Below are 22,975 nucleotides of genomic sequence, written 5' to 3' on the forward strand. Positions count from 1 at the left end.
GTGACCCTATGTCAAAAAAAAAAAAAAAAAGGTAGACCAGGCTGCCCTTGAACTCACAGGCTGCCCTTGAACTCATAGAGATCTGTCTGTTTCTATTTCACCAATGCTAGAATTAAAGGTGTGTGTGTGTGTGTGTGTGTGTGTGTGTGATTTGTGTGTCACATGTGTACAGTACCTGAGGCCAGAAGAGTGAATCAGATCTTCTGGAACTACAGATAATCATGAGGCACCCAACCTGAGGGCTAAGAAATGAATGGGTCCTTCCTTTGGAAGAGTAGCAAGGACCAGTGAGATGTCTCTCTTGTCCTCAGCCTTCCTCTCAAGGACATGAGGAAGGCTTGTGACTTGCTTCAAGCTGGCAGATTATGGCAAAGGCAATGGGATGGCTACACTATGTAACCCCTTGCTAACACACACAAAAATGCCTTTCTTCCTGGCAACAAGCAATCATGCTAGGATATGTCTGTGGAGAGGATAAGCCTCATGGCAGGGAACTGTGGGTAACATCTAGAAATCAGGCCCCAGTCCTATAATAGCCATGAAATATCACTAAAAATTGTCAACAACCACATGACCTTGCAAGAAAGTCCCCATCTTCAGATGAGACCATAACTTTGGTTGAGACCCTGACTGCTGTTCAGGTGACCCAGAGCCAAGTCATAGCTGAGTTAGTGATCAGAGTCTTGGCCCACAGAAATTAGGGAATGTGTATTGTTGAGCTACTGAATACATCAAACATCAATAGAAAACTCACAGAGCAAGTAAATACATGTTAGATAAACACACTAGAGAAAGCAGAGTCAGGGACTGGAGCTTATATAAACACACACCAATGAGTGTGTCTTATTTTAAAGATCCTAAACTTAAAGGCACAGGATTTTTAAAAATCTCTGTAGACCCCCTCTCTACCTTTTAAAAAGAGAGACCTCACTCTGTAGTTTGCCCAGGCTGTCACACACTCATGTGATCCTCCTCCCTGGGCTAGGATTGCAATTATGAGCCAGCATGCCCAAGCAGAGTTAACTTTCTTTGACTCTGTAACTCATTCCCAGTGTCCTATTGTCTCCTGGGCCCACCCCTTTTATTTTCATCCAATCTTGGATCTTTTCTCCATGACTTGGTCACCTTTTCTAGGCGAGTCTCCAATTCTGACACTTCAGTTTCCACCAGTTCAATTGAGGCTCTGGGAAAGGAGGGACAGGTCATGAGGACAGAGCTTATATCCATTGGGGCCTCTGTTTCTTATCAAGTGGGGGGTTGGAGTCATGGGGTGATGGGTACAGCAGACAAATGAGAATATCCAACCACCCCCATGCCAGTTATTGCTCATATGCTACTGTGCACATTGTAAGCTTCAATAACTCAAACCAGAGCAGGAAGTATCTGGAGGGTGGATGTGGCCAGGGCAGGAAGTTGCTAACCGCTCCAGGGCAGGTGTTGGGGGAGGGGTTCCAGTGAGAAGGAAGAAGGAATGCCTGCCTGTTCTAAAGGCCAGATGATACAGACAGGCAGAGTATGACAACTTTGGAGAGCATGGAGGGTTTTTTTGTTTTTTGTTTGTAATTTGTTTTTAAAGGGTTTCACTCTGTAGCCCAGGTTAGTCTGGAACTCACAGTAGTTTTCCCGCCTCAGCCTCCCAAGTGCTGGGATTACAGGCGTGAGGCATAAGGCCTGGGTTGAATGGCAGATACACCATTTCCTACCAGTTCCCTCTTGTCTTTTTGTGGCCTAGGCTCTGAGGGAGGTCCAGCCTGGGGAATGTTATGTTTGTCAGGGCATGTGGAACCTTCCTTCCCCTCCTTAGCCTCCTGGACCTGCACACACTTACCGGAAGCGGGGTGAGTCCTTGAGACATTCTTCAAAATCTAGCTTGACCGTCATCTCAGATGACCTGCTTTGGCCCAGAGACCCTGGAAGCCAGGCAGCTGGGGATGTAGGTAGATGCACTCCCCACCCCCAGGAGGGGTGTTGGTGAGGAAGAGGAGGTTCTCTGGTAGGTAGGGCCTGGGTCTGCAATTCTTTCCCCAAAGGGAAAGGGATGACCCAGGAGGAGCTCTCACCCCACTACTTCTAGGCAGCTCTGGGAGGGGCAGGGGTGGGGCCTAGGTGGAGGGGGTGCTGAGATCAGAGAAACCACAGCCCCGCCCCCAGAGACTACTGTCACTGTCCTTCTGGGACCCTGGTCTTTCTCTGCTGCTTTCTCCATTGGTGAATAAATCTTTTGAGAGGAGGCATGATAATCTAGAGTCAAATGATGTCTTTGTCACTTAAGAATTTGTGTGATTAGTAGAACATAGTGACACATGGCTTTAATTACAGCAGAGGCAGGCAGATCTCTGTGAGGTGAAGGCCAGTGTGGTCTACATAGCAGGTTACAGGTCAACCAGGGCTATGTAGTGAGACCCTGTCTAGCAAAAAACAATAAAATAATAATAATAATAATAATAATAATAATAAAGTTGTATGACCAAGAACAAGTTCTCTGACCCTTCAGCAGTTACCTCATCTGAGAGATAACCTTGTTACAAGGCCAGTAATCCCAGTACTTGGTAAATTATGGTAAATTGTGTGTGTGTGTGGGGGGTTGTTTGTTGACTTTCAAGACAGGGTTTCTTTGTGTAGCCTTTGGCTGTCTCTGTACAGCAGGATGGCCTGGAACTCACAGAGATCCACCTGCTTCTGCCTCCCGTGGTGAATTAATTGTATCAGACATTGCCATCCTGTTGCAAGCTTTAGCCTTTTCAAGATCCTAGGTTTTGCCAGGCAGCAGTGGCCCACCTTTGATGCCAGCACTTGGGAGGCAGAGGCCAGTGGAGCTCTGTGAATATGAAGCAAGCCTGATCTACAGCAGCCAGGGCTCCAGAGAAAAACCTTGTATCAAAAAAAAAAAAAAAAAAAAAAAAGACAAAACAAAACAAAACAAAATCCTAGCTTTTTCCTAGGTTTTAGGGCCAGCAAGGTGGCTCACTAAGTAAAAGTGCTTGCCACACAGCAAGCCTGACAACTTGAGTTTGATCTCCAGAAGCCACAGTAGAATTGATTCTGCTAAGTCCCTCTGACCTCTGACTTCCACTGGTTCACCACCTTAAATGAATAAACTAATAGCGAACATTTTAAAACCTTAGGTTTTATGTGTTGAAACAGGATCTTATTACGTAGACCAAATGGTCCTCAAATTTGTGATTTTTCTGCCTTCACCCCTAAGTGCTCAATCCTGAGTCCAGTACCTTAGTTTGCTTCAGTTTCCTTCTCTTGGTCTGCTTACATGATTTATTATGCACAGACCCCCCCCACACACACACACCCATACACACACACACAACTCTCCCAGTCCTTGATAGAGCACGCCCAGTCTGGGCATTCAATTCCCAGGCACGAAGATTCCTGATGTTCTCTTTATTGTCCACTATTAGAGTGGTAAGGGCAGGGAAGGCTGCCCTCACCCCATCCTCAGCTGGCTACATTTTCCATGGCCTAGGTTCTTTCTCCCCAGTCCACTGGAGCCGAAAGGGTTCATCTAGAGAAAGAGGAAGTTGGGCTTTCTTGCAGCAGGGGTAAGCTCTTGTCCATGTGACCCTCCAATCTCTAGAACCTACTCACTTGCCGGTCAGTGGTGGCACACACCTTTAATCCCAGCACTCGGGAGACAGAGGCAGGTGGATCTCTGTGAGTTTGAGACTAGCCTGGTCTCCAGAGAGTCCCAGGACAGCCTCCAAAGAGAAACCCTGTCTCGGGGGGAAAAAAAAAACAAAACCTACCCACTCAACCCCAGTGCCTCCTTGGTCAGTGCAAGTACCCCTTGCCTCTGCCCAGGCTCACATCTGCACCCATTCCAGCTTGGAGGGTTCTGGTTACTTCCATGTTCCTTTTCTGAGCTCCCTGGGCTTCGACATCTCAGCCCCTTAGCCCAACAGTTGGACACAACCTGAGACTCATTGCCTCTGGAGAACAGGGTACTAACGAGAGAGGGGTGGGGTGGCAGAGAGGAGTCATGGGGGAGGCCTTAGTGGCTGATGCTAGGCTGGAGGGATTCTCAGTCCCTCTGAACATCCCTGGTGTCTGTTCTCCATAATGTAGGCATTAGACTACAGGATGGCTAGGGACTCTCTTACTGCCTGTTGCTGCTGATGCACTGGTCTAATAGGATTGGCAGGCTGGGAGCTTGCTAAGAGCTAGGCTTAGGGAGATAGTGTGCCCTCACTAAGTTGCAATAGTGTCATGGTTATGTCCAGAGAGCCCTAGTTTTGTCATACCCAAAAGGGCTTCCGATAGCACCTGAAGTGCCCTTAAGAATCTCAGTAACCAGGTCAGACCTGAAGAACCTGGAAGTAACATGAGATGAGGGCTGGGGCACCTAACAAGCTGCTTGTTCTGTCTGTCCTTCCACCCCCAGGCTGTCGTTCCCAGCTCTCACTGTCCTGTTCTTCATCTTCTATATCTTCTCCAATCTCCGTGTGGGAACAGGACCTCAGGTATCTTCCTTTACTGTAATACTCCTTGCGATGTAGATTAAGATGCTCCCTCGTGGTAGAGTCTGAAGCTGAAGGGAACTGGTTTCTGTAAGTAGCAGAATCTGAAAAATCATCCCAGACAGTTTGAGTCTGTGGCTATCTGCTGTGCCTATGAATCCTAGGTGTACATGGGGGCCACTACCAGATGGGAAAAATTTGAGTCCCAAGTTCTCATCTATCATCCCTCCTCCATCTTAGAAAACCTTCAGTGATTCTGCATTCCCTGTAAGTTCTCTCAAACTGCCTGTCATCTTTGGAGGTCACCCTGAGTGGAGACTCAACTCCAGTTGTCCCCTTTCTTCCCTGGAGTCACCTCCAACCACTGCCTCTCTTTCAGAAAACAGGACTGTAAGCCAATGCTCTGAAGAGAGCAGAATACAGTGGACAAGCAAAGAGCAGAGACAGAGAGAACAGATATGAAAAAAGCAAAGTACAAGGAGATCTGGACTCTGGAACAGCCTCTTGTCTACAATTGTCTTCACTCCCCTAAAGACCCTGTCACTAACCATTGGTGTCTAGGACATGGCTGTCAGTCACCAGGACAGCCTCATTTTTGCCTCCTGTGGCCAGTCTTCCTGCCCAGGCTTTGTCCAAAGGCCTGGGCTTCTGGTCCATCATCACACTTTGATTACTACCGCTGATGCTGGCACTAGCTCCATTGCTATCGTCCTCATTAGCCAAGAGCGGGTTTTTCTGGCTCTTCAGGAACTTCCCTTCACTGTAGTGTATCTTTCGTTGCTTGTCAAAATCACTGGAGTCTGTGGGCCAATGTGAAAGCATGGCTTTCCCTCCAGCCTTTCACAGAAGGGTCACTCCCACTCCACCTCCCCTTTCCATCAAGGCCCACCCCACATCTCACATACATGTCTTGGCAAAGTTGTCTGCAGTCCTTGAGCTTTTGTTGTCTCCATACTGGAGGACCTTGGGAAGGAAATTGTCCATTGTGGCAAACCTGAAGGGGAGGGAGACTAGTTGGGGGCACAGAAGGGAGAAAACAATGGGGGCAGGTGGTGGGTGGGGGCCAAGCTGGTGATTCCCCAGATCAGTTTTGGTTATGCCTGAGGGGGACTGTAGTATCTACCACTTTAGGGGCCACAGAACAAAGCTACCCGAGACTGGGTTCAGAGGTATGGGGCCGAGGGCACAGCTTTGTAGTAGGACTCTCACCTCTCTGCAAGTGATTCAGGGGTCACCTTGAGAGAAGACCCAGCAGACAGGTCCTCCTCGTCCTGCGGCCTGCAGAGGAGGAGGAAGCAATGCTAGAACCTGAGGCCTCTCTGCCTCTTCCTCATATTCCCTTGTTAGGATACAAGAGTCTAGGCTGAAAAGCCAGGGCTGAGGGCTTGGCACCTGTGGTAGGGGGTGCTGGGCTCATCCGCCTTCATGAAGCCATAGTCTTTGTCAGCAGGATGGTAAGTAGCCAAGATGTTCATCTCATCCCAGCGCTGAGACTTCCTAAGGTGAGGGAAGGACACAGCAAAGGAGGAAGCTCTTCTGATGACCCTCTCCTAACACAGGGGTCTCTTTCATTCTTCCAGGCATTCAAAACAACTCTTCTGATATTCCCTTGCAGCGGCTGGGATCGGAGTCAGATGCCCATTACAGTGTGGTGTGGCCTGGCTTTCTGTGACACCTGCCGCCCTCCCCAAGTCTTGAAAACCTCAGATCTCCCATCCAATTGCTCTCACCTACTGTACCCCACCACGGTCTCAGGACTCCGCCCCTCTTTTCTTGGTTCCGCCCAGGGTGTCCTGAACTCCTCCCTCCTATCTCAGGTTTGCTGGCTGCCGGTTAACAGCTGAGCTGCTTACTTCTCCCCACTGGAAGTTTTCTTCATCAAGATGGAACTGCTGTTTTTTAGGATGCTCCGGGGCCGCTCCTCAGAGTTTTGAGAGTGCAAGAAAGTTGAACCGGAGAGTGGACTGCTATCCGAGCTGTACCCTTTAGGCTCCCCAGGCCCAGGGGTGGGCGCCCTCATTACACCAGTTCCAGTGCCAGGAGATTTGCTGGACCCGAGGCTAGAGCCTGCAGCCTCTCCGAGTTGCGGACTGGGTCCGGAACTGGGGGTCACTACCCCTTCAGAGGGCCGGACTGGACCAGGACTGCGAATTACAGTGCCCCCGGAATGCAAAGGGGGGCCAGAACCGCGAAACAAGGCTACTCCGGAGGGCAGTGCGGTGTCTGTCTGTATACCTCTGACACCTCCTGGTACTGGCCTAGGAACCCCACGAGGGGATTCCGCCTTGAGGCCGCTAACAGATGCGAGAGACTCCGGCTTCTCCATGGCTCAAGCCGGGTAGCCACTTGAATTACTCTGCCCAGCAACCTCCCAGCTCTACATAGCCCCGCCCCTCGGCCCTGCCCCCACCGCGGTGGGCGGGGGGCGCTGGGGGCTCAGGGTCAGCCTGGCCCTCCTCCGCCTGCGCTCCCTGGCGCCGGGGCAGGTGAAAACAAGACTATAAAGAGACGTCAGCCTGGGAGCCGCAAGCTGCGCACGCCCTTCTCTAATTGTCACACCCAAAGACTTTCTTTGTCTCTGTAATTTGTTCCCGCCCTTCCTTCTGCGAACCAACCAATCACAGTCAAGGGGCCTGGCCAGGGACCAGAAGCCTTGTGACATCATAGCCCTCTGCGAGGTCCTCTGAGTGGGGTTGGGGTTCTGTGAGTAGCTCTCAGGTAGTCTCTTGGAGTTCTCGGCTCCGTTGCTCGACGTTACTTGTCGTGGTATCTCTAGGTTCTTTATTAGTAAGTTTAAAATCCAAGGGTCTCATCGAATCGGAGCTCAGGTTGGCCTTCTACTGTCCGCGGGCTCCCCCCACAGTCAGCTCGCTGAGCCTCAGGAGGTGCGACGCCAAGTGTGTGGGGCGGGGCGACGAGAGGCGGCGGACGGCAGGGACCGGAGAGGTGGGGTGCGTGGGTGGATTGCGACATTTCCGGTCCCCGTATTACGGAGGACTGAGACTTGGGTTTGTAAAGCTGCCTTTCCTCTGTCCCGAAGATAACGTTTGTATCGCCTTAAAGCGTGTAGTGTGAAGGGAATCCGTCGCTCCTTGTGTTAGAGCGAGTACTTCACTGCGTCTCTTTTTCCCGACATTCGCCGAGCGCTGTCGCAAAGGATCTGAGCGCCTTCGTCGCAAATACGCCTGCGGCGGGCGTTTCTTCCCTTCACTGTCGCAAAAGCTGCCCAAATCCTCCAGCCTCTCATAGCCGCCCTCATCCCGCTGTGCCGTAAAGCAAGTCCCTCCGACCCCGTCGTCCTTCCGTGCCCCTCGCGACAGACCGTGGTCCCTTAGCTGCGGACGGCTTCAGTGTGGGCAGTGCCGTAAAGCATATCTGGCCCCAGCCCCCGGCCGTATTCCCCCAGGGCGTCTGTCCGCCGCGGTTGCCACGGTGCCGCCAAGCGCGGCTGTCGCGCGGCCGCGGTATCTGCGGCGATGGCGGCGGGGTCGGGTGGGAGTGGGGGCTCTGGGGCAGGCCCCGGGCCAGGGCCGGGCCAGGCGGGGGTGGGGGCCCTGGCGGCAGCGGACCGGGACTGGGGTCCAGCGGGGGTCTCGGCGGTGGCGGGGAGCTGCACCCGCGCACCGGGCGCTTGGTAAGCCTGTCGGCCTGTGGGCGCACAGCGCGGCGGCAGCAGCCGGGCCAAGAGTTTAACCACGGGTTGGTGCTGAGCCGAGAACCCTTGCGCGACGGACGCGTCTTCACTGTCCGCATCGACCGCAAGGTGCAAAGCTGGGGCCGTGGAATCGAGGTGGAGGGTGGTGGGAGCGGACGAGAGGACTGCCAGAAAGTCTGTGTGTCCAACCAAGTCTCCAGGTACCGACAGCAAGCCAACAGACCGTAGTGCATCAGAGAACAGAACGAAAAAGAGCATGAAGCAGACACATTCATTCTGAAGGAGAATGACTTTCCTCAGGACCCAGAAGCAGGACAGGGATACCAGGGTCCAGTTACTAGGATGGCTAGTGAACAGATCTAGCACAGCACTTGGGGATGAAGAAAGACAGGTGACTGAGATGTGATGGAGAGAGTAGAGAAATAATAAAAAGCACAAACTATTGAAGGACAAACGCCCAAATCCAGAAAGATAGATGAAGAGACATTGGAAATTCTTGCACAACTCAGAATTTGGGAAAAGAGTGAATCTGAGTAGAGTTTTACCGGAGGATTGGGTTTGGGAATAAGAGTGATTTAGGAGAGCAAGATATATGGATCTAGGAAGCATGTGACTGGGGTGGTTGAAACCAGGGTATTTAGCTAGCTTGCTCAGTGGGTAAAGGAGTGATGTGTAAACACTGGGCAGCTAGACACAGCACACGGTTGCTAAAGGAGAGCAGGTCCAGATAGGTATGGAGCAAGGTCTAAAAAGTTGTTTGTGAGTCTGTGTCTGTCGTCTCAGAGGTCAGGATAAGGGGGACAGTGCTGTGGAACATAGTTTCTGGTGGTGGGATTCCATGCTGAAACTCTGTCCACCACTCTCTCATAGGTCAACTCCTGGAGTGGCTCCATTGAAATTGGAGTGACAGCTCTGGATCCCAGTGTGCTGGACTTCCCAAGCAGTGCCACTGGGCTGAAGGGGGGCTCCTGGGTAGTGTCAGGCTGCTCAGTGCTGAAGGATGGGCGCTCTGTGTTGGAGGAATATGGCCAGGACCTGGACCAGCTTGTCGAAGGGGACCGTGTGGGTGTGGAACGCACAGCCACTGGGGAGCTCCGGCTCTGGGTGAATGGGCGGGATTGTGGTGTGGCTGCCACAGGCCTGCCTGCTCGAGTCTGGGCTGTTGTGGACCTTTATGGCAAGTGCACCCAGATCACTGTGTTGCCCCCAGAACCAGGCTTCAGCCCTCCTGCTCCTATCCCTACACCTCCCCTTGAGCCCTTAGCCCCTCCAGAAGATTCTGCCTTGTCGGAACAGGGGACCTCTGTGGATGAAGGTGAGAACACAGCTCTGGGGAAGCATGAGGTGTGGCTGAAGAAACGGGGTAAAAGCAGTCCTCCGTCACAAGCCAGCTGGGGGAGGGAGGGCGGAGCATTGAGCCAGAGCCTATTGTAGGGGAATATAGGGGTTAGTAGAGATGGTCTCCTGACTGTGGGCCCTGAAGCAAAGGCTGAACCCTTATTCCCCTCCCATCCCACCTGGTCCCTAGCCTTCATGGTGTCCCCAGCGCAGGCCCGGCCGGAGACGTTTCCTAACAGCCTTGATTCGCATAATGGTGAGGGCTTCGGGGAAGCCCTGGGAAGGGTTGTGGGGTAGTGAGGTGGTTACGGGTGGGACTTCAAGAGATGGGCAGGGAGAAGAGGGCCCCAAGCTATGGAGAGCAGATAGAGCCTCACCTTGGCTTCTTTTCTCCATCTTGCTGCTATAGACTTTGCCAGCATGGAGCTCTCTGAGGTGGTGAGCAATGCCATTCTGTCTGCCTACAATGGAGGCCTCCTCAATGTGAACCTGAGCTCCCCACCAGCAGGGGATGGATTAGCATCCAGTGGATCTGCCACTTCTCCCATCCTCACTTCCAATGATGCCCTGCTCTTTCATGAGAAGTGTGGGACCCTCATCAAACTCAGCAACAATAACAAGACCGCTGAGCGCCGGAGGCCCCTGGATGAATTCAACAATGGGGTTGTCATGACCAACCGCCCACTTCGGGATAATGAGATGTTTGAGGTATGTAAAATCCTGAAGTCTGGCTGAGCTTCATGCCAAAGATTGGGAGCTAAACGTAGGGATTGATCCTTGATGCCAGGATGGTGATGTCTGTTGAAGAACCAAGGGTCTATCTTCTGTTCTTTTATTTTCTGTTCCTGTCTGCTCTCACTCAACCCCAGATCCGTATTGACAAACTTGTAGACAAGTGGTCAGGCTCCATCGAGATTGGTGTCACCACCCACAATCCCAACAGCTTGGAGTATCCAGCCACCATGACCAACCTCCAGTCAGGTACCAACTGTGGAGAGGGACACAGGTTGTAGGTTGATGAGGGCAAGACAACCTGTTCCCTAAGTGGGTGTCCATTTTTACCAGGTACCATCATGATGAGTGGCTGTGGGATCCTGACCAATGGCAAGGGTACTCGCCGGGAGTACTGTGAATTCAGTCTGGATGAACTGCAGGTGACTGTGGAACACAGTAGTTTGAGCCAGTCCAGGCAAACCAGACAAAAAACAAATCCCTTTCTCTCCACGTGAGGCTTCTTCTAAGAAGGCAGGGTTGTCTAACAGGCTCTAAAATTTGATTATTAGTAGCACTTTTTTTTTCTGTTGGTGCTGGGAATGGAACTTCGGTCCTTGGACATGTTTGGCAAATGCTCTACCACTGAGTTACATCTCTAGCCCCTAAAGCACTTAAATGGATTGAGATTTTAGAGAGTGGTGGTGGGGGTATATTTTTAATGTGGTTTAACTCAGTACCTGCTTTACATTGGGCATTTGGGAAATGTGTCTGGAAAGCAGGAACCCAAGCCCTGCCCTAGAGTGGTCTTACGTGAATTTCTTCAGTAGGTGGTCTCCTGTGGAATGGGGTGGTAGAAAGTGCCCAGGACTGCTGGAACTTGAGCCTGAGTGTAGCTGGATTCCAGACTAGGGTCTTTCTTCTTTGGCTAGGAGGGTGACCATATTGGCCTCACGAGGAAGTCCAACTCCGCCCTGCACTTCTTCATTAACGGCATTGATCAGGGTAAGGTGGCAGACAAGAAAGACTACCGGCCCGGCCAGGGCCTTCAGTGGGTCTGTACCTTATCCTCCTCTGTGATGCTTGCTCTTCTTATATTTGATTCTTCAATTCTCTTCTGCTCCAGGTGTAGCTACTCCATTGACACCACCGGTGGTATATGGTGTAGTAGATTTGTATGGGATGGCGGTAAAAGTGACCATCGTCCATAATAATAACCACAGTGATCGTCTCCGCCGGAACAATGCCATCCTGAGGGCTCTGTCCCCAGAGGGTGCTCTCCGCCGTGCTGCTCCTGCTGCCCAGGCAGAACCTGAACGCCTGCTCTTCCATCCAAACTGTGGACAGAAGGCAGCCATCACCCACGAGGGACGCACTGCCCTGAGGCCCCAGTATGATTTGTGGGGTGGAGCCCAAAAAGGGGGTGGAAGCAGTGAGGTGGGAATATGGGAGGCAGAATGTGTCTGATGTGGGAATTCCTGTACAGAAAGAGACTTCCAGGAGCAAGAGGTCTGGTTGGTTTTCTTCAAACAGTGGGTATTGGACAGATATTGACCTCAGCACACTCAATGAGTGTTTTGAGATCTGAGTCCCCACTTGCTGTGTCCTCAGTGCCACTGATGACTTCAATCATGGCGTGGTACTGAGCAGCAGAGCCCTCCGGGATGGAGAGGTGTTCCAGGTGCGAATTGACAAGATGGTGGACAAATGGGCTGGCTCCATTGAGATTGGTGTCACTACCCACAACCCTGCCTACCTCCAGTTGCCCTCTACTATGACCAATTTACGCTCTGGTGAGATCCCAGGGAGGGCAGGACGGTTTAGGGCCCAGGGAAGAAGCTGCTCCAAGGTTCTGGATTCTTCCTTGTTCTTCATCTTCTGCCACTCTGTCCCTGCAGGGACCTGGATGATGACTGGGAATGGGGTAATGCACAATGGGACAACCATCCTAGATGAATATGGACACAACCTGGACCGTCTCAAGGTGAGAGGAGGCACACGGATGGGATAATGTTGGGAGTCAGTGAGGTTGGGTAGAGGTAGGACCATCTCAAGCAGGAACTCTGCCTGACTCCTCACTCTAGCCCCCACTTCTTCCAAGGCAGGGGACACAGTGGGCGTGGTACGGCGTGAGGATGGAACTCTCCACTTCTTTGTCAATGGAATGACTCAGGGCCCTGCTGCCTGGAATGTACCCCCGGGTGTCTATGCTGTCGTTGATCTCTATGGCCAGGCTGCCCAGGCCACTATTGTGGATGACGTGGGTGAGGGCCTGGCAGGGCTGGGGAGAAGGATTAGGGGTGGCCTTGGGAATCATTAAAAACACCTGGAGACTTAATGGATGATACCCATTGCAGAGGTGCCTCCAGTCTCTGAGCCACTACCTGAAGGGAACAACCAAATGTCTCCAAGTTCCCCATCCTCGGCAGCTGGAGGCTCCGACCTACGCTTCCACCAGCTGCATGGCAGTAATGCAGTTATCACTAATGGGGGTCGAACTGCTCTCCGCCATAACTGTCGAAGCGAGTTCAATGATGCCATTGTCATTTCCAACCGGTCAGTCTCTAGACTTTCATGTTTCCACTGTCCCATTGCCCACTTAAGTAAGGCCTTAGTGACCCCCCCCCCCCCACTCTCCCTGACAGAGCCCTGCGGGATGGAGAACTGTTTGAAATTGTCATTCAGAAGATGGTAGACCGCTGGTCAGGCTCCATTGAAGCTGGTGAGGGACCATCTATGGGGAGTGGGGGAAGTTGTTGTAGGTACTGGATGCCTGTGTTCTGGGGATCATTTCTTAACTTCTTCTTTCTTCCAGGAGTGACTGCTATTCGGCCTGAAGACCTGGAATTTCCCAACACCATGACAGACATTGACTACGATACATGGATGTTGAGGTTGGGCTGTCTGCCCTTGTATCCAGCTTGGCAGGGATGGGTAGAGATGGATTATACAAAAAAACTAAGCATGGTTTGGGTCTGTGGCGGTCATAGTCATTGGCACACTTGGGAACCTAATACCCTTCTCAGTTATGGGAATTCCTACCCAGACAGCCTTCAGAGCAGTTCCTGCTTTCCCCTAAGGGTACTCCAGGGGCAGAGAAGACAGGACTGGGCCTCAGACCAAGATCAGGTCTCTCTATATGATATCTAAAGCAGTAAATAGTTTTGACAGGCAGGACTGAGTGTGGGCCAATATAGTGATGAAGCAGGTTGGCTAACTCCTCCTCCTGTCTTCTCAGTGGTACAGCTATTATGCAAGATGGTAATACAATGCGCAACAACTATGGTTGTGATCTGGATGCACTGGGCACAGGTGCACGCATTGGTATGATGCGAACTGCCAAGGGTGATCTGCACTACTTCATTAATGGACAGGACCAAGGCGCTGCCTGCTCAGGCTTGCCTCCGGGTAAAGGTGACTACTCTGTGGCTTCCAGCCTGCCACCCTTTGCTCAGATTGCTCAGGACCTCAGACTTCTGATGCCTTTCTGTCCTACACAGAGGTATATGCAGTAGTGGATCTCTATGGCCAGTGTGTCCAAGTGTCAATCACCAATGCTACTGGCCCCATGGACAACAGCCTGGCAACCAGCAACACTGCCACTGAGAAGTCATTCCCTCTGCATTCCCCAGGTACCTGTTATACAGCCTAGGGATCCTGTTTAAGGAAGGGAAAAGGCCCTGTGGCCAGTGTGTGTACACACACTGTGTGTGTGTGTGTGTGTGTGTGTGTGTGTGTGTGTGTGTGTGTGTGTGTGTGTGTGTAGGAATATTTAAACCTGAGACACAGTCGTGTGAATTCCCTGACTCCCAGAGACTAAGATACCAGATCTTACTATGGTGAAAGGTGTCCAGAGCTCTTTTTTTTTTTTTTTTTTGGTCAAGGTGGTTTTTTGTTTGTTTGTTTTTGTTTTTTTCCGAGTCAGGGTTTTCCTGTGGCTTTGGAGGCTGTCCTGGAACTAGCTCTTGTAGACCAGGCTGGTCTCGAACTCACAGAGATCCACCTGCTTCTGCCTCCCCAGTGCTGGGACTAAAGGCGTGCGCCACCAACGCCCGGCTTGTTCAGAGCTCTTGATGAGTAATGGCAGATGGGGTTTTAGCTTGTCGTCTAAAAACTTTGCCCCACATCCCATATGAAGGTAGTTTCCCTAACCCTACCCTTTTTCCAAACATCTACCCACAGTGGCAGGTGTAGCTCACCGCTTCCATAGCACATGTGGCAAGAATGTGACTCTGGAGGAGGATGGCACACGGGCAGTACGGTTGGCTGGCTATGCTCATGGCCTCGTTTTCAGCACCAAGGAGCTTAAGGCTGAAGAAGTCTTTGAGGTGAGCTGTGGAGAAGTGAAGGGGGTTTACCGGCCCATCATACAGGACCATCTAATAGTCCCTTTCTTTCTCACAGGTGAAAGTGGAAGAGCTAGATGAGAAGTGGGCAGGATCCCTCCGGCTCGGGCTGACTACACTAGCACCTGAGGAGATGGGGCCTGGAGCAGGCAATGGGCCGGGACTGCCTCCTTCCTTGCCAGAACTCCGGACAAAGACCACCTGGATGGTGTCCAGCTGTGAAGTGAGGAGAGATGGGCATCTCCAAAGGATGAACTATGGCCGGAACCTCGAGAGGCTAGGGGTGAAACACCTGGCACTAAGGCAGGCAGCGGGGGTTGGGAGTGAGAGCAGAAGACAGTAGTCTAAGCAGCTGTCTTTGTGTCACCTTGGATCTAGGTGGGGAGCCGTGTGGGCATTCGTCGGGGTACAGATGACACAATGCACATCCTGGTCGATGGAGAAGATATGGGACCTGCAGCCACCGGCATTGCCAAGGTAGGCCTAAGAGCTTATTTGGTTTCAGGGAGTGGGTTGTTGGTTGGAGGTCTTGTGCTGGCTTCTGATTTCCTTGGTTTTGTGTTCCCAGAATGTGTGGGCTGTGTTGGATCTATATGGGCCAGTACGCAGTGTGTCCATTGTCAGCTCCACAAGGCTGGAGGAACCAGAAGGCACCCAGCCACCTTCTCCCAGCTCAGACACTGGCAGTGAGGGCGAAGAAGATGATGCCGGCGAGGCGCAGGGCCTGCGGGTAAGGAGCTGCAGAAAGGCCTGCTCTGTTGGCGGGCCACTCGTTACCAGAGCGGTGGTTCTCCACTGATACAGCAGAGTCCCACATGAGCTCTGTGTGCGCCCCAGAGTGGTGGGTGAGAACTGCAATCGGTGTCTTGTGCAGCTCAGTCTCTTGCTCCATAGCAGGGCCAGAATCAAGTGGGTATTATGCCCACAGCCCTTGAATTCCTGGAGAACCATGGGAAGAATATCCTCTTATCCAACGGGAACCGTACAGCCACCCGAGTGGCCAGCTACAATCAGGGCATCGTTGTCATCAGCCAACCCCTGGTACCCCATCTGCTTGTTCAGGTATGCTTTTCTTCCTGCCTAGCTCCTATTACTCCAGGGTGAGGGGCCCTTTCTGCTGCAAACTAAAAGATAGGTAGAAAGTTAGCCAGTTGAAAGAATTGTCTAGGAACAGACCAGGGTTCAAAGAGAAAGGATGTTGGGGTACAGTTCATTGTAGAACATTTATTTAACATGTACAAGGACATGGATTCAATTCCCAGCAGCAGGATAAGCAGGGAAGGGACATCTGAGTTGGTAGTTTCTGTTCTCTACAAACATCAAAAAGGGCAGTGTGCCAGGCCATACTCTGGTTTGGGTACAAAAACTGATTGGGTAGGTAGGTGGCTTCTGTCCTGGAAGCTGTGAGTATAAAATAATTTCTTCTCATGCAGGTGCGGATAGACTTCCTGAACCGACAGTGGACATCTTCTCTTGTCCTGGGAGTCATCACCTGCCCACCAGAGAGGCTTAACTTCCCTGCCTCGGCTTGTGCACTTAAACGGGCAGCCTGGCTCCTGCGGGGCCGTGGTGTCTTCCACAATGGTCTGAAGGTGAGGAGGGATCCAGGAAGAATGAAATGATCCGAGCCTCTGAATGGAGAGGAGCTGGCGAAAAGGGAGAAGTGCATGTCATTACCTGACAGTCTTTAGCCTGTTGCTTCCTCCTATGCTCCAGCTACTGAGAATGTTAAAGTTGGAAGTAATAAAGGGGAATCTAGGTAAATGAAATGGGAATAGAGCCAGGGCAGTGAGCAGGGGTAGAGGCAAAGCTCAGGGATTGGCAGTTGGAAACAGTGCTGCTTGTGTGGTGGTGTGGTGGTGGGCCTGATGTCTGAAGATAGTAGGTCTTTCCTCTTAGATCTGTGAGAAATTTGGGCCGAATCTTGACACCTGCCCTGAAGGCACCATCCTGGGGCTTCGGCTAGACTGCTCTGGAGGGCTTCATCTGCATGTCAATGGGGTGGACCAAGGGGTAGCTGTGCCAGATGTGCCCCAGCCGTGCCATGCCCTTGTGGACCTCTATGGACAGTGCGAGCAGGTTAGTGGCAACAGAGATGAGGAAAAGGGACTCCTGGGAGACTGGGAAGCTTTTAGTCCACAAAGGGGATCTGGGGACCTGTCAAGCTGTGGCTGCCTACTCTCCTCCACAGGTGACAATTGTGAGCCCTGACCCAGGGGCTGCCAGTGGGAAGATTGCTGGAACCCAAGGAGACATGGAAAAAGCTGATATGGTAGATGGTGCGTTAGCCCAAAGGGATGATTATCCTGCCCCTGCTTGTCTGTCCATCCTTGCCCCATCCAGTACTGCCCAGCCCAGCCCAGCCCAGCCCAGCCCAGCCCAGCCCAGCCAGCCCAGCCCAGCCCAGCCCAGCGCTATGACTTTTCTCCCCTGCTGTTCAGGTATAAAGGAAAGTGTGTGCTGGGGTCCACCGCCTGCTGCTAGCCCTTTAAAGAGCTGCGAGTACCATGCCCTTTGCTCCCGCTTCCAAGAACTGCTGTTGCTTCCAGGTGAGTCCTAATCCTCAGAACCTCATTCCCATGGCTCTGGACACGAGCTGGAAGGCAACAGTGTGGTTGAGACCTAGGGCAGGAGCACCAAGCCTGTTTATTCTTCATTGTCCCACAGAAGATTATTTCATGCCTCCACCAAAGCGTAGCTTATGCTACTGTGAATCTTGCCGGAAGCTTCGAGGAGATGAGGCCCACAGGCGCCGAGGAGAGCCTCCCCGGGAATACGCCCTGCCTTTTGGATGGTGCAGGTTCAATCTTAGGTACATATGGGCCACAGGCATGGATTTCCCCCTTTGCTTTTTTCCTGGGAAGGAAAAAGTGACAGGACTTCCTGTGGGGGACAGTCTTGAAGAGCTAGTGACCTTTGGCTTGTCTGTCTGCCCTGTTCTTCCAGGGTGAACCCCCATCTAGAAGCTGGGACGGCAACAAAGAAGTGGCACATGGCATACCATGGAAGCAGTGTGGCCGTTGTACGGAGGGTGCTGGACCGAGGGGAGCTGGGAGCAGGTACCACGGAGGGGACTGGGCCTAGGGATCCTAGAAGGAATCACAGGGCTGCCCTCACCCACATCTCCTCACAGGCACTACCTCCATCCTGAGCTGCCGACCCTTGAAGGGAGAGCCTGGGGTGGGATTTGAGGAGCCTGGTGAGAACTGTGCACCTCCCCGGGAGGAGCAACCTCCTTCAGTGCTGCTCTCCCCGTCCCTTCAGTATGCTGGGGCAGAGACCCTGGCCTCCAAAGTGCAGTGAGTATCCCTAGAGGGAGAGCTATAGGGTTTCAGATTTAGAAGGGGCCTCAGGGACTTTTGGAGACTTACAATTACCACCACACCCTTTTTCTCATCCTGGCTTGATAGTTGCTCCTTCCAGACCCTTCTTTTTTTTTTTTTTTTTTTGTTTTGTTTTGTTTTGTTTTGTTTTCACTTTTTGAGACAGGTTCTCTGTAGGTTTTGGAGACTGTCTTAGAACTCTCTTTGAAGACCAGGCTGGCCTCCAGTGCTGAGACTAAAGGCATGAGCCCCCACCACCAGACTGAGACCCTTCTTTTATTTATTTTTATTTTTGGCTTTTTTTGAGACAGGGTTTCACTGTTTAGCTCTGGTTGTCCTGGAGCTTTGATCTGTAGATCAGGCTGACCTCAAACTCACAGAGATCCACCTGCCTCTACCTCCTGAGTTCTTGGATTAAAGACATGCACCACCCCCCGAAATTTTTGTTTGCTTTTAATTTAATTTATGTGTACGGGTGTTTTGCCCGCACATATGTCTATACAGCCTGTGTATGCAGTGCCTGCAGAGGCCAGGAGAAGGCATTAGATCCCCTGGAACTGGAGTTACAAACAGGTGTGAGCTGCCACGTCGGGGCTGGGAATTGAACTAGGGTCTGTGGAAGAACAACTAGTGCTCTTAGCCAGTAAACCATCTCTCCAGCTCTCCTGCCCCTCTTATTTTGTATTTTGCTTTGCTTTGAGACAGGGTTTCTCTGTGTAGCTCTGGCTGTCCTGGAACTCACTCTGTCCACCAGACTGGCCTCAAACTCAGAGATCTCTCTGCCTCTGCCTCTGCCTCCCAAGTGCTGGGATTAAAGGTATGCGCCACCACCAACACCATTGCCTGACTTGACTGCCTGGCCTTGTTCATTTGTTTTTTTAAAACAACAGGATTTCAAATAGCCCAACCTGGCCTCCATCTTGAAGCTCATCTTGAACACATGTTCCTTCTGCCTCCACCGACAGCCTGAGCACTGGGATTGGAAAAGTGCATCACTATGTCTGGTTTACATAGAAAGTATATGCCTACCAAATCTTTTTTTTTTTTTTTCCTCTTTTTGAGTGTCCTGCATCAGGTGCTGCATTTGATCCCTAGCACTACATAAACTGTTCCTGGGTATTATATGTAACACATGCCTGGAATCCTAACACTAAGAGTCAGAGGATCAGAAGTTTAAGGTTATCCTCCACTTTTGTAGGGAGTTTGAGGCCAGTCTGGGATAGAACTCTATATGTCTCAAAAAAGTGGGTGAAGTAGATGAGAAATGCACTTGGAATGTGTAGAACAAACATGAAATAAGAGTCCCAGGGTAAAGGAAGAGGGCCATGAAGAAGTTAGATGAGGAGGGCTCGGGAAGAGAGTACTACACATAGAGAATGGTTGGTGCTAAGCTATTCATGGCGAGATCAGGAACAGCAAGGTCTGGGTGGAGGGGGGCAGCATGAGCAGTCATGGGGCTTAGAAGCCTTAACCTCCTCTTGTTTCTTCTTGTCTAATAGATTCCGGGACCCAAAATCCCAGCGGACACACCAGGCTCAGGTGGCCTTTCAGGTGTGCGTGCGCCCTGGCTCCTACACTCCTGGCCCTCCTTCTGCTGCTGCCCTCAGAGAACTTCCTGACCAGCACTTCAGCCCATCGGAACTTGAGTGGGTCACTAAGGAAAAAGGAGCCACACTCCTCTATGCCCTGCTGGTACGGGTGGAATAAGGGGTGAGATGCCACTACTACAAGCACAGCTGGGTCTCAAGCCTCCACCTCATTCCAGTGACTTACAGCATGGATAGGTGCTTTCCTGGCAGGAGGAGCACATAGACAGGCTTTGATTAGACCAGGTGTGAAGCACATCTCTACATTCAGGGCCCAGCACACTCCCTCTGCTGAGAGGGAGCTTGTAGGGAGCCCAGCTCCAGGCTCTGGGCCCCCCCTTCATGCACTGATTTGTGGAACATGACTCCCTATTACCCTCCCCCATATCACTTAATTTATTTCCGTTTTTGTTCTGGTTACTGTGAATCCCAAAGGAGTCTCTCTGTGCCCACACGAAGCTGCTTTTTCCGTGGCCACGGGGTGCCATGGGGCGGGAGTGGGGAAGGAAGGGCAGGCAAGGAAGCTGCGGGCCCTCTGTACAGTTGTTACTGACTCTGATTTCTAAGGAGCCAATAAATACTGTCTTCAGAGTATGTGCCTCTGCTTCTGTCTCCCGCGGCCTCATGAGGTGAAGAGTTCCGAGGGCTCTTGGCATGAGGTTAGATCTTCCCAGGCCTCTAAACCCACATGGAATTTGGACAACCCGGCACCCGTCTCCAAGCACTTCCGCCTTTTCTTTCATCCAACCCGCTGAGGCGGCTTCCGTCATGACTCCGGAAGGATTTATCCTGGCCGCCGGATGTGACGCGGGAATCAAGGCGCGCCGGAGGCCACGGAGAAAGCTCCGAGAAGGCGGGTAGGGGGGTTGGCGCCCGGGCTGCGAGGGAGGGGCGGGGGCGCGGAACCTAGGACCCCCGCGCGCGCGCTGGCGCTGAGGCTGAGACCCGGGGGAACGCTGGTGCCCGGGACACGTGACCGAAGCGGCGAGCGGGCGGCGGACTAGCTTCCGCCTTGGCGGGTCTCAGTCCATCTAAGCTCCCACTTCCCTGCAGGCCCCGCCTGAGGTCTGGCAGTCAGTGACAACAGCCGGGCACCCACTGCCCAAGCGTCATCAACAGCACCATGCCCGCACTCTTGGAGCGCCCCAAGCTTTCCAACGCTATGGCCAGGGCTCTGCACAGGCACATCATGATGGAGCGGGAGCGCAAACGGCAGGGTGAGCCAGGGCCAGAGCGGGAGGACAAACACGGCCCAGGGTGGCTCTGCTACCCACGAACTTGCCCCCATCCACGGGCCAACCTGTGCGCCTGCTGGCAAGGCTAAGAGGGAGGAAGCGGCGCCTTCAGGGTGTGAGCGAAGAGGCCCAGTCTAAGTTCCAGAGCCCTGGGCTGGGAAGGACCTTGGAGAGCAACTAATGAAGCCTCCTTCTCCTTATGGCTGTGATGGAATAACTGGTTTTTGCTGGTCTTCAGTGTAACACTCAGCTTATTTTCACTGTCCTGCCACTTCCCCGTTCTGATTCTTCAGAGGAGGAAGAGGTGGACAAGATGATGGAACAAAAGATGAAAGAAGAGCAGGAGAGAAGAAAGAAAAAGGAGATGGAAGAGAGGATGTCACTAGAAGAGACCAAGGAACAAGTAAGTAACTCCTCATTACTGCCAGTTCTGGTTTCTTCTTCTCTTCCCTTTCCCCACTGTTATCTGCTCATCCTTCTTCCAGATTCTGAAACTACAGGAGAAACTTTCAGCTCTACAGGAGGAGAAGCACCAGCTTTTCTTGCAGCTCAAAAAAGTTTTGCATGAAGAAGAGAAACGGAGACGAAAGGAACAGAGGTGTGATGATCAAAGTAAAATTGTGTGGTGGAACAGGTGACAAAAGAATCTGTTTAATAGCAAAAGGAGGGCTACTTACTGACTGCCCTGTCTTCCTTTCACTCCAGTGACCTAACCACTCTGACATCAGCTGCCTACCAGCAGAGCCTGACTGTTCACACGGGAACTCACCTCCTCAGCATGCAGGGTGAGGACTAAAGAAACCACCTGACAGAAGGGGCTCTCCTGGAGGTTGTAGCCTCCTATTTCAGCATCATGAAGCCCCTCTCCCTTTCTAGGGAGTCCTGGAGGACACAACCGCCCAGGTACTCTCATGGCAGCTGACAGAGCCAAGCAGATGTTTGGACCCCAAGTGCTTACGGTGAGGATGAGTCTTCTTTGAGGATTTATTTATTTATTTGTTTGTTTATTTATTGCGCCCTAAGAAGTCTTTTATAAGCTCAGGCTGACTTTGAAGTCACTATGTAGCCAAGAATGGCCTTGAAATGTAATCCTGTCTATCTGTCATCATGCCTAGCTTGAGAAAAGGCTTGGACGTGTAGTCCCAGTTACTTGCTCCTATATTGCTGGCACCCCAACCATCATTAAAGTACAAACATACCAAGCATGTAGTGTGTAGGAGCTCAGTTGAGCATAAGGACATATGGAGTGAGTTTTTTCTAGGTGCTGTGTAAGCAGTGAGTTTTCATTTTCCCTCTAAGACCCGGCACTACGTGGGATCGGCAGCTGCTTTTGCAGGAACCCCAGAACATGGACAATTCCAAGGCAGTCCAGGGGGTGCTTATGGAACTGCTCAGCCCCCACCTCACTATGGACCTACACAGCCAGCCTATAGTCCTAGCCAGCAGCTCAGAGGTGAGTGTTGGTTCTCCTCGGAGCAGAGGGAAGAACAGCAAGACCAACAAGAGCTAATGGATGTCTCCTACCTTCCCAGCACCGTCGGCATTTCCTGCCGTGCAGTACCTATCACAGCCGCAGCCACAACCCTATGCCGTGCATGGCCACTTTCAGCCCACTCAGACAGGTGATAATCCCCTGCCTGGGCAGGAGCCCTAGCTTCCTGAGTCCTATCATTACTGCTCATTTCAAACAATTCCCCCATTAGGGTTCCTCCAGCCTGGTGGTGCCCTGTCCTTGCAAAAGCAGATGGAGCATGCCAATCAGCAGACTAGCTTCTCTGATTCAGTGAGTATAGAGTATATAGAGCCTTGGGGACGAGGGGAGCCCCAGTCTATCTAAGGTCAGCTTTGTCTTTACAGTCTTCTCTGCGGCCTATGCATCCCCAAGCTCTGCATCCAGCCCCTGGACTCTTGGCTTCCCCCCAGCTCCCTGTGCAGATGCAAGCAGCAGGCAAGGTAAGGCTGGTAACCAAAAACCCATAGACTACCAGGGAAAGACTGTTAACCTACTGCAATTGTGTTAAGTGAAATTACCTACCCACTGATAAAAACTCTTTTATCATTACCAGTCAGGCTTTGCCACCACCAGCCAACCTGGCCCTCGACTCCCTTTCATCCAACACAGCCAAAATCCACGATTCTACCACAAGTAACCAGATAACTCCAACTAATCCTCTCCCTCCCTCATCCCTCATGGTAGGGGTCTTCCTATGTGCCCCACACCAATAAAATGTACCCAACCACTACCACCCGGACTACTGTTTGTTTGCTACAAGTGGATGAAGGATTGGCTAACAACAGTAGCAGTCTTCTTG

General features: G+C 51.9%; 4 protein-coding genes across 11 annotated transcripts in view; 2 read left to right on the plus strand and 2 right to left on the minus strand.

Annotated features, from left to right (window-relative positions):
* Acap1 (ArfGAP with coiled-coil, ankyrin repeat and PH domains 1) overlaps positions 1–2,327 on the minus strand; it is a 16,043-nt gene extending 13,716 nt beyond the window's left edge. Inside the window, exons 1-2 of one of the 4 annotated variants that reach the window (XM_035447907.1) lie at positions 1,829–2,327; positions 1,126–1,183 (exon numbers count right to left, since the gene is read on the minus strand). Coding sequence is in view for 3 of the 4 variants with exons in the window: in XM_027426984.2 (XP_027282785.1) it covers positions 1,126–1,183; positions 1,829–1,881 (111 nt within the window). In the remaining variant the exon portion in view is untranslated. The remainder of the gene's footprint in view (positions 1–1,125; positions 1,184–1,828) is intronic. The other 3 variants (XM_027426984.2, XM_027426985.2, XM_027426986.2) reach the window with 3 other exon arrangements.
* A 1,033-nt stretch (positions 2,328–3,360) lies between these two features.
* On the minus strand, positions 3,361–7,810 carry LOC100760837 (protein phosphatase inhibitor 2). Of its 3 annotated transcripts, XM_027426976.2 has the most exons (7): positions 6,323–7,800; positions 5,862–5,966; positions 5,679–5,747; positions 5,375–5,463; positions 5,018–5,269; positions 4,415–4,573; positions 3,361–3,517 (listed from the first exon to the last, which is right to left on the minus strand). In XM_027426976.2, the coding sequence occupies exons 1-7, from the start codon at positions 6,793–6,795 to the stop codon at positions 3,459–3,461; spliced, it is 1,206 nt and encodes a 401-aa protein (XP_027282777.1). In that variant the 5' UTR covers positions 6,796–7,800; the 3' UTR covers positions 3,361–3,458. The 3 variants fall into 3 exon arrangements, with proteins under 3 accessions (XP_027282777.1, XP_027282776.1, XP_027282778.1); XM_027426975.2 differs by having other exon boundaries at positions 3,361–4,573; positions 6,323–7,794; XM_027426977.2 differs by lacking the exon at positions 5,018–5,269 and having other exon boundaries at positions 3,361–4,573; positions 6,323–7,810.
* A 135-nt stretch (positions 7,811–7,945) lies between these two features.
* Positions 7,946–19,549, plus strand: Neurl4 (neuralized E3 ubiquitin protein ligase 4). Its single transcript, XM_027426974.1, is given in 30 exon segments — positions 7,946–8,000; positions 8,003–8,232; positions 8,995–9,439; positions 9,653–9,718; positions 9,872–10,170; positions 10,332–10,443; positions 10,528–10,616; positions 11,106–11,178; positions 11,300–11,564; positions 11,785–11,966; positions 12,072–12,157; positions 12,275–12,437; positions 12,531–12,729; positions 12,819–12,895; positions 12,989–13,067; positions 13,412–13,581; positions 13,674–13,805; positions 14,356–14,501; positions 14,578–14,802; positions 14,898–14,996; positions 15,088–15,249; positions 15,417–15,581; positions 15,953–16,111; positions 16,419–16,598; positions 16,711–16,798; positions 16,961–17,068; positions 17,187–17,331; positions 17,466–17,578; positions 17,653–17,818; positions 19,342–19,549. Coding segments are annotated over 30 exon segments (4,686 nt in total).
* Positions 19,546–22,909, plus strand: Gps2 (G protein pathway suppressor 2). Of its 3 annotated transcripts, none has more exons than XM_027426980.2 (11): positions 19,546–20,285; positions 20,482–20,645; positions 20,957–21,066; positions 21,149–21,261; positions 21,369–21,448; positions 21,540–21,622; positions 21,963–22,116; positions 22,196–22,285; positions 22,367–22,446; positions 22,521–22,616; positions 22,730–22,909. In XM_027426980.2, exons 2-11 carry the CDS (start codon positions 20,552–20,554, stop codon positions 22,811–22,813), a joined length of 984 nt encoding a protein of 327 aa, XP_027282781.1. In that variant the 5' UTR covers positions 19,546–20,285; positions 20,482–20,551; the 3' UTR covers positions 22,814–22,909. The 3 variants fall into 3 exon arrangements, with proteins under 3 accessions (XP_027282781.1, XP_027282779.1, XP_027282780.1); XM_027426978.2 differs by having other exon boundaries at positions 22,734–22,909; XM_027426979.2 differs by having other exon boundaries at positions 19,546–20,281; positions 22,734–22,909.
* Positions 22,910–22,975: the final 66 nt, after the last annotated feature.

Source organism: Cricetulus griseus, chromosome 7 (assembly GCF_003668045.3).
Source record: "Cricetulus griseus strain 17A/GY chromosome 7, alternate assembly CriGri-PICRH-1.0, whole genome shotgun sequence".
Lineage (NCBI taxonomy): Eukaryota > Metazoa > Chordata > Mammalia > Rodentia > Cricetidae > Cricetulus > Cricetulus griseus.

What these genes read in the sequence shown, in the direction of transcription:
- LOC100760837 (XM_027426975.2), bottom strand. Translation starts at nt 6,795, where the DNA reads ATGGAGAAGCCGGAGTCTCTCGCATCTGTTAGCGGCCTCAAGGCGGAA. An exon ending in AAAACTTCCAGTGGGGAGAA is followed by an intron (nt 5,967 to 6,322) that starts GTAAGCAGCTCA and finishes CCCTCACCTTAG; the next exon opens with GAAGTCTCAGCGCTGGGATG. An exon ending in CCCAGCACCCCCTACCACAG is followed by an intron (nt 5,748 to 5,861) that starts GTGCCAAGCCCT and finishes CCTCCTCTGCAG; the next exon opens with GCCGCAGGACGAGGAGGACC.
- Gps2 (XM_027426978.2), top strand. Translation starts at nt 20,552, where the DNA reads ATGCCCGCACTCTTGGAGCGCCCCAAGCTTTCCAACGCTATGGCCAGG. An exon ending in CGGAGACGAAAGGAACAGAG is followed by an intron (nt 21,262 to 21,368) that starts GTGTGATGATCA and finishes CTTTCACTCCAG; the next exon opens with TGACCTAACCACTCTGACAT. An exon ending in AGACTAGCTTCTCTGATTCA is followed by an intron (nt 22,447 to 22,520) that starts GTGAGTATAGAG and finishes TTGTCTTTACAG; the next exon opens with TCTTCTCTGCGGCCTATGCA.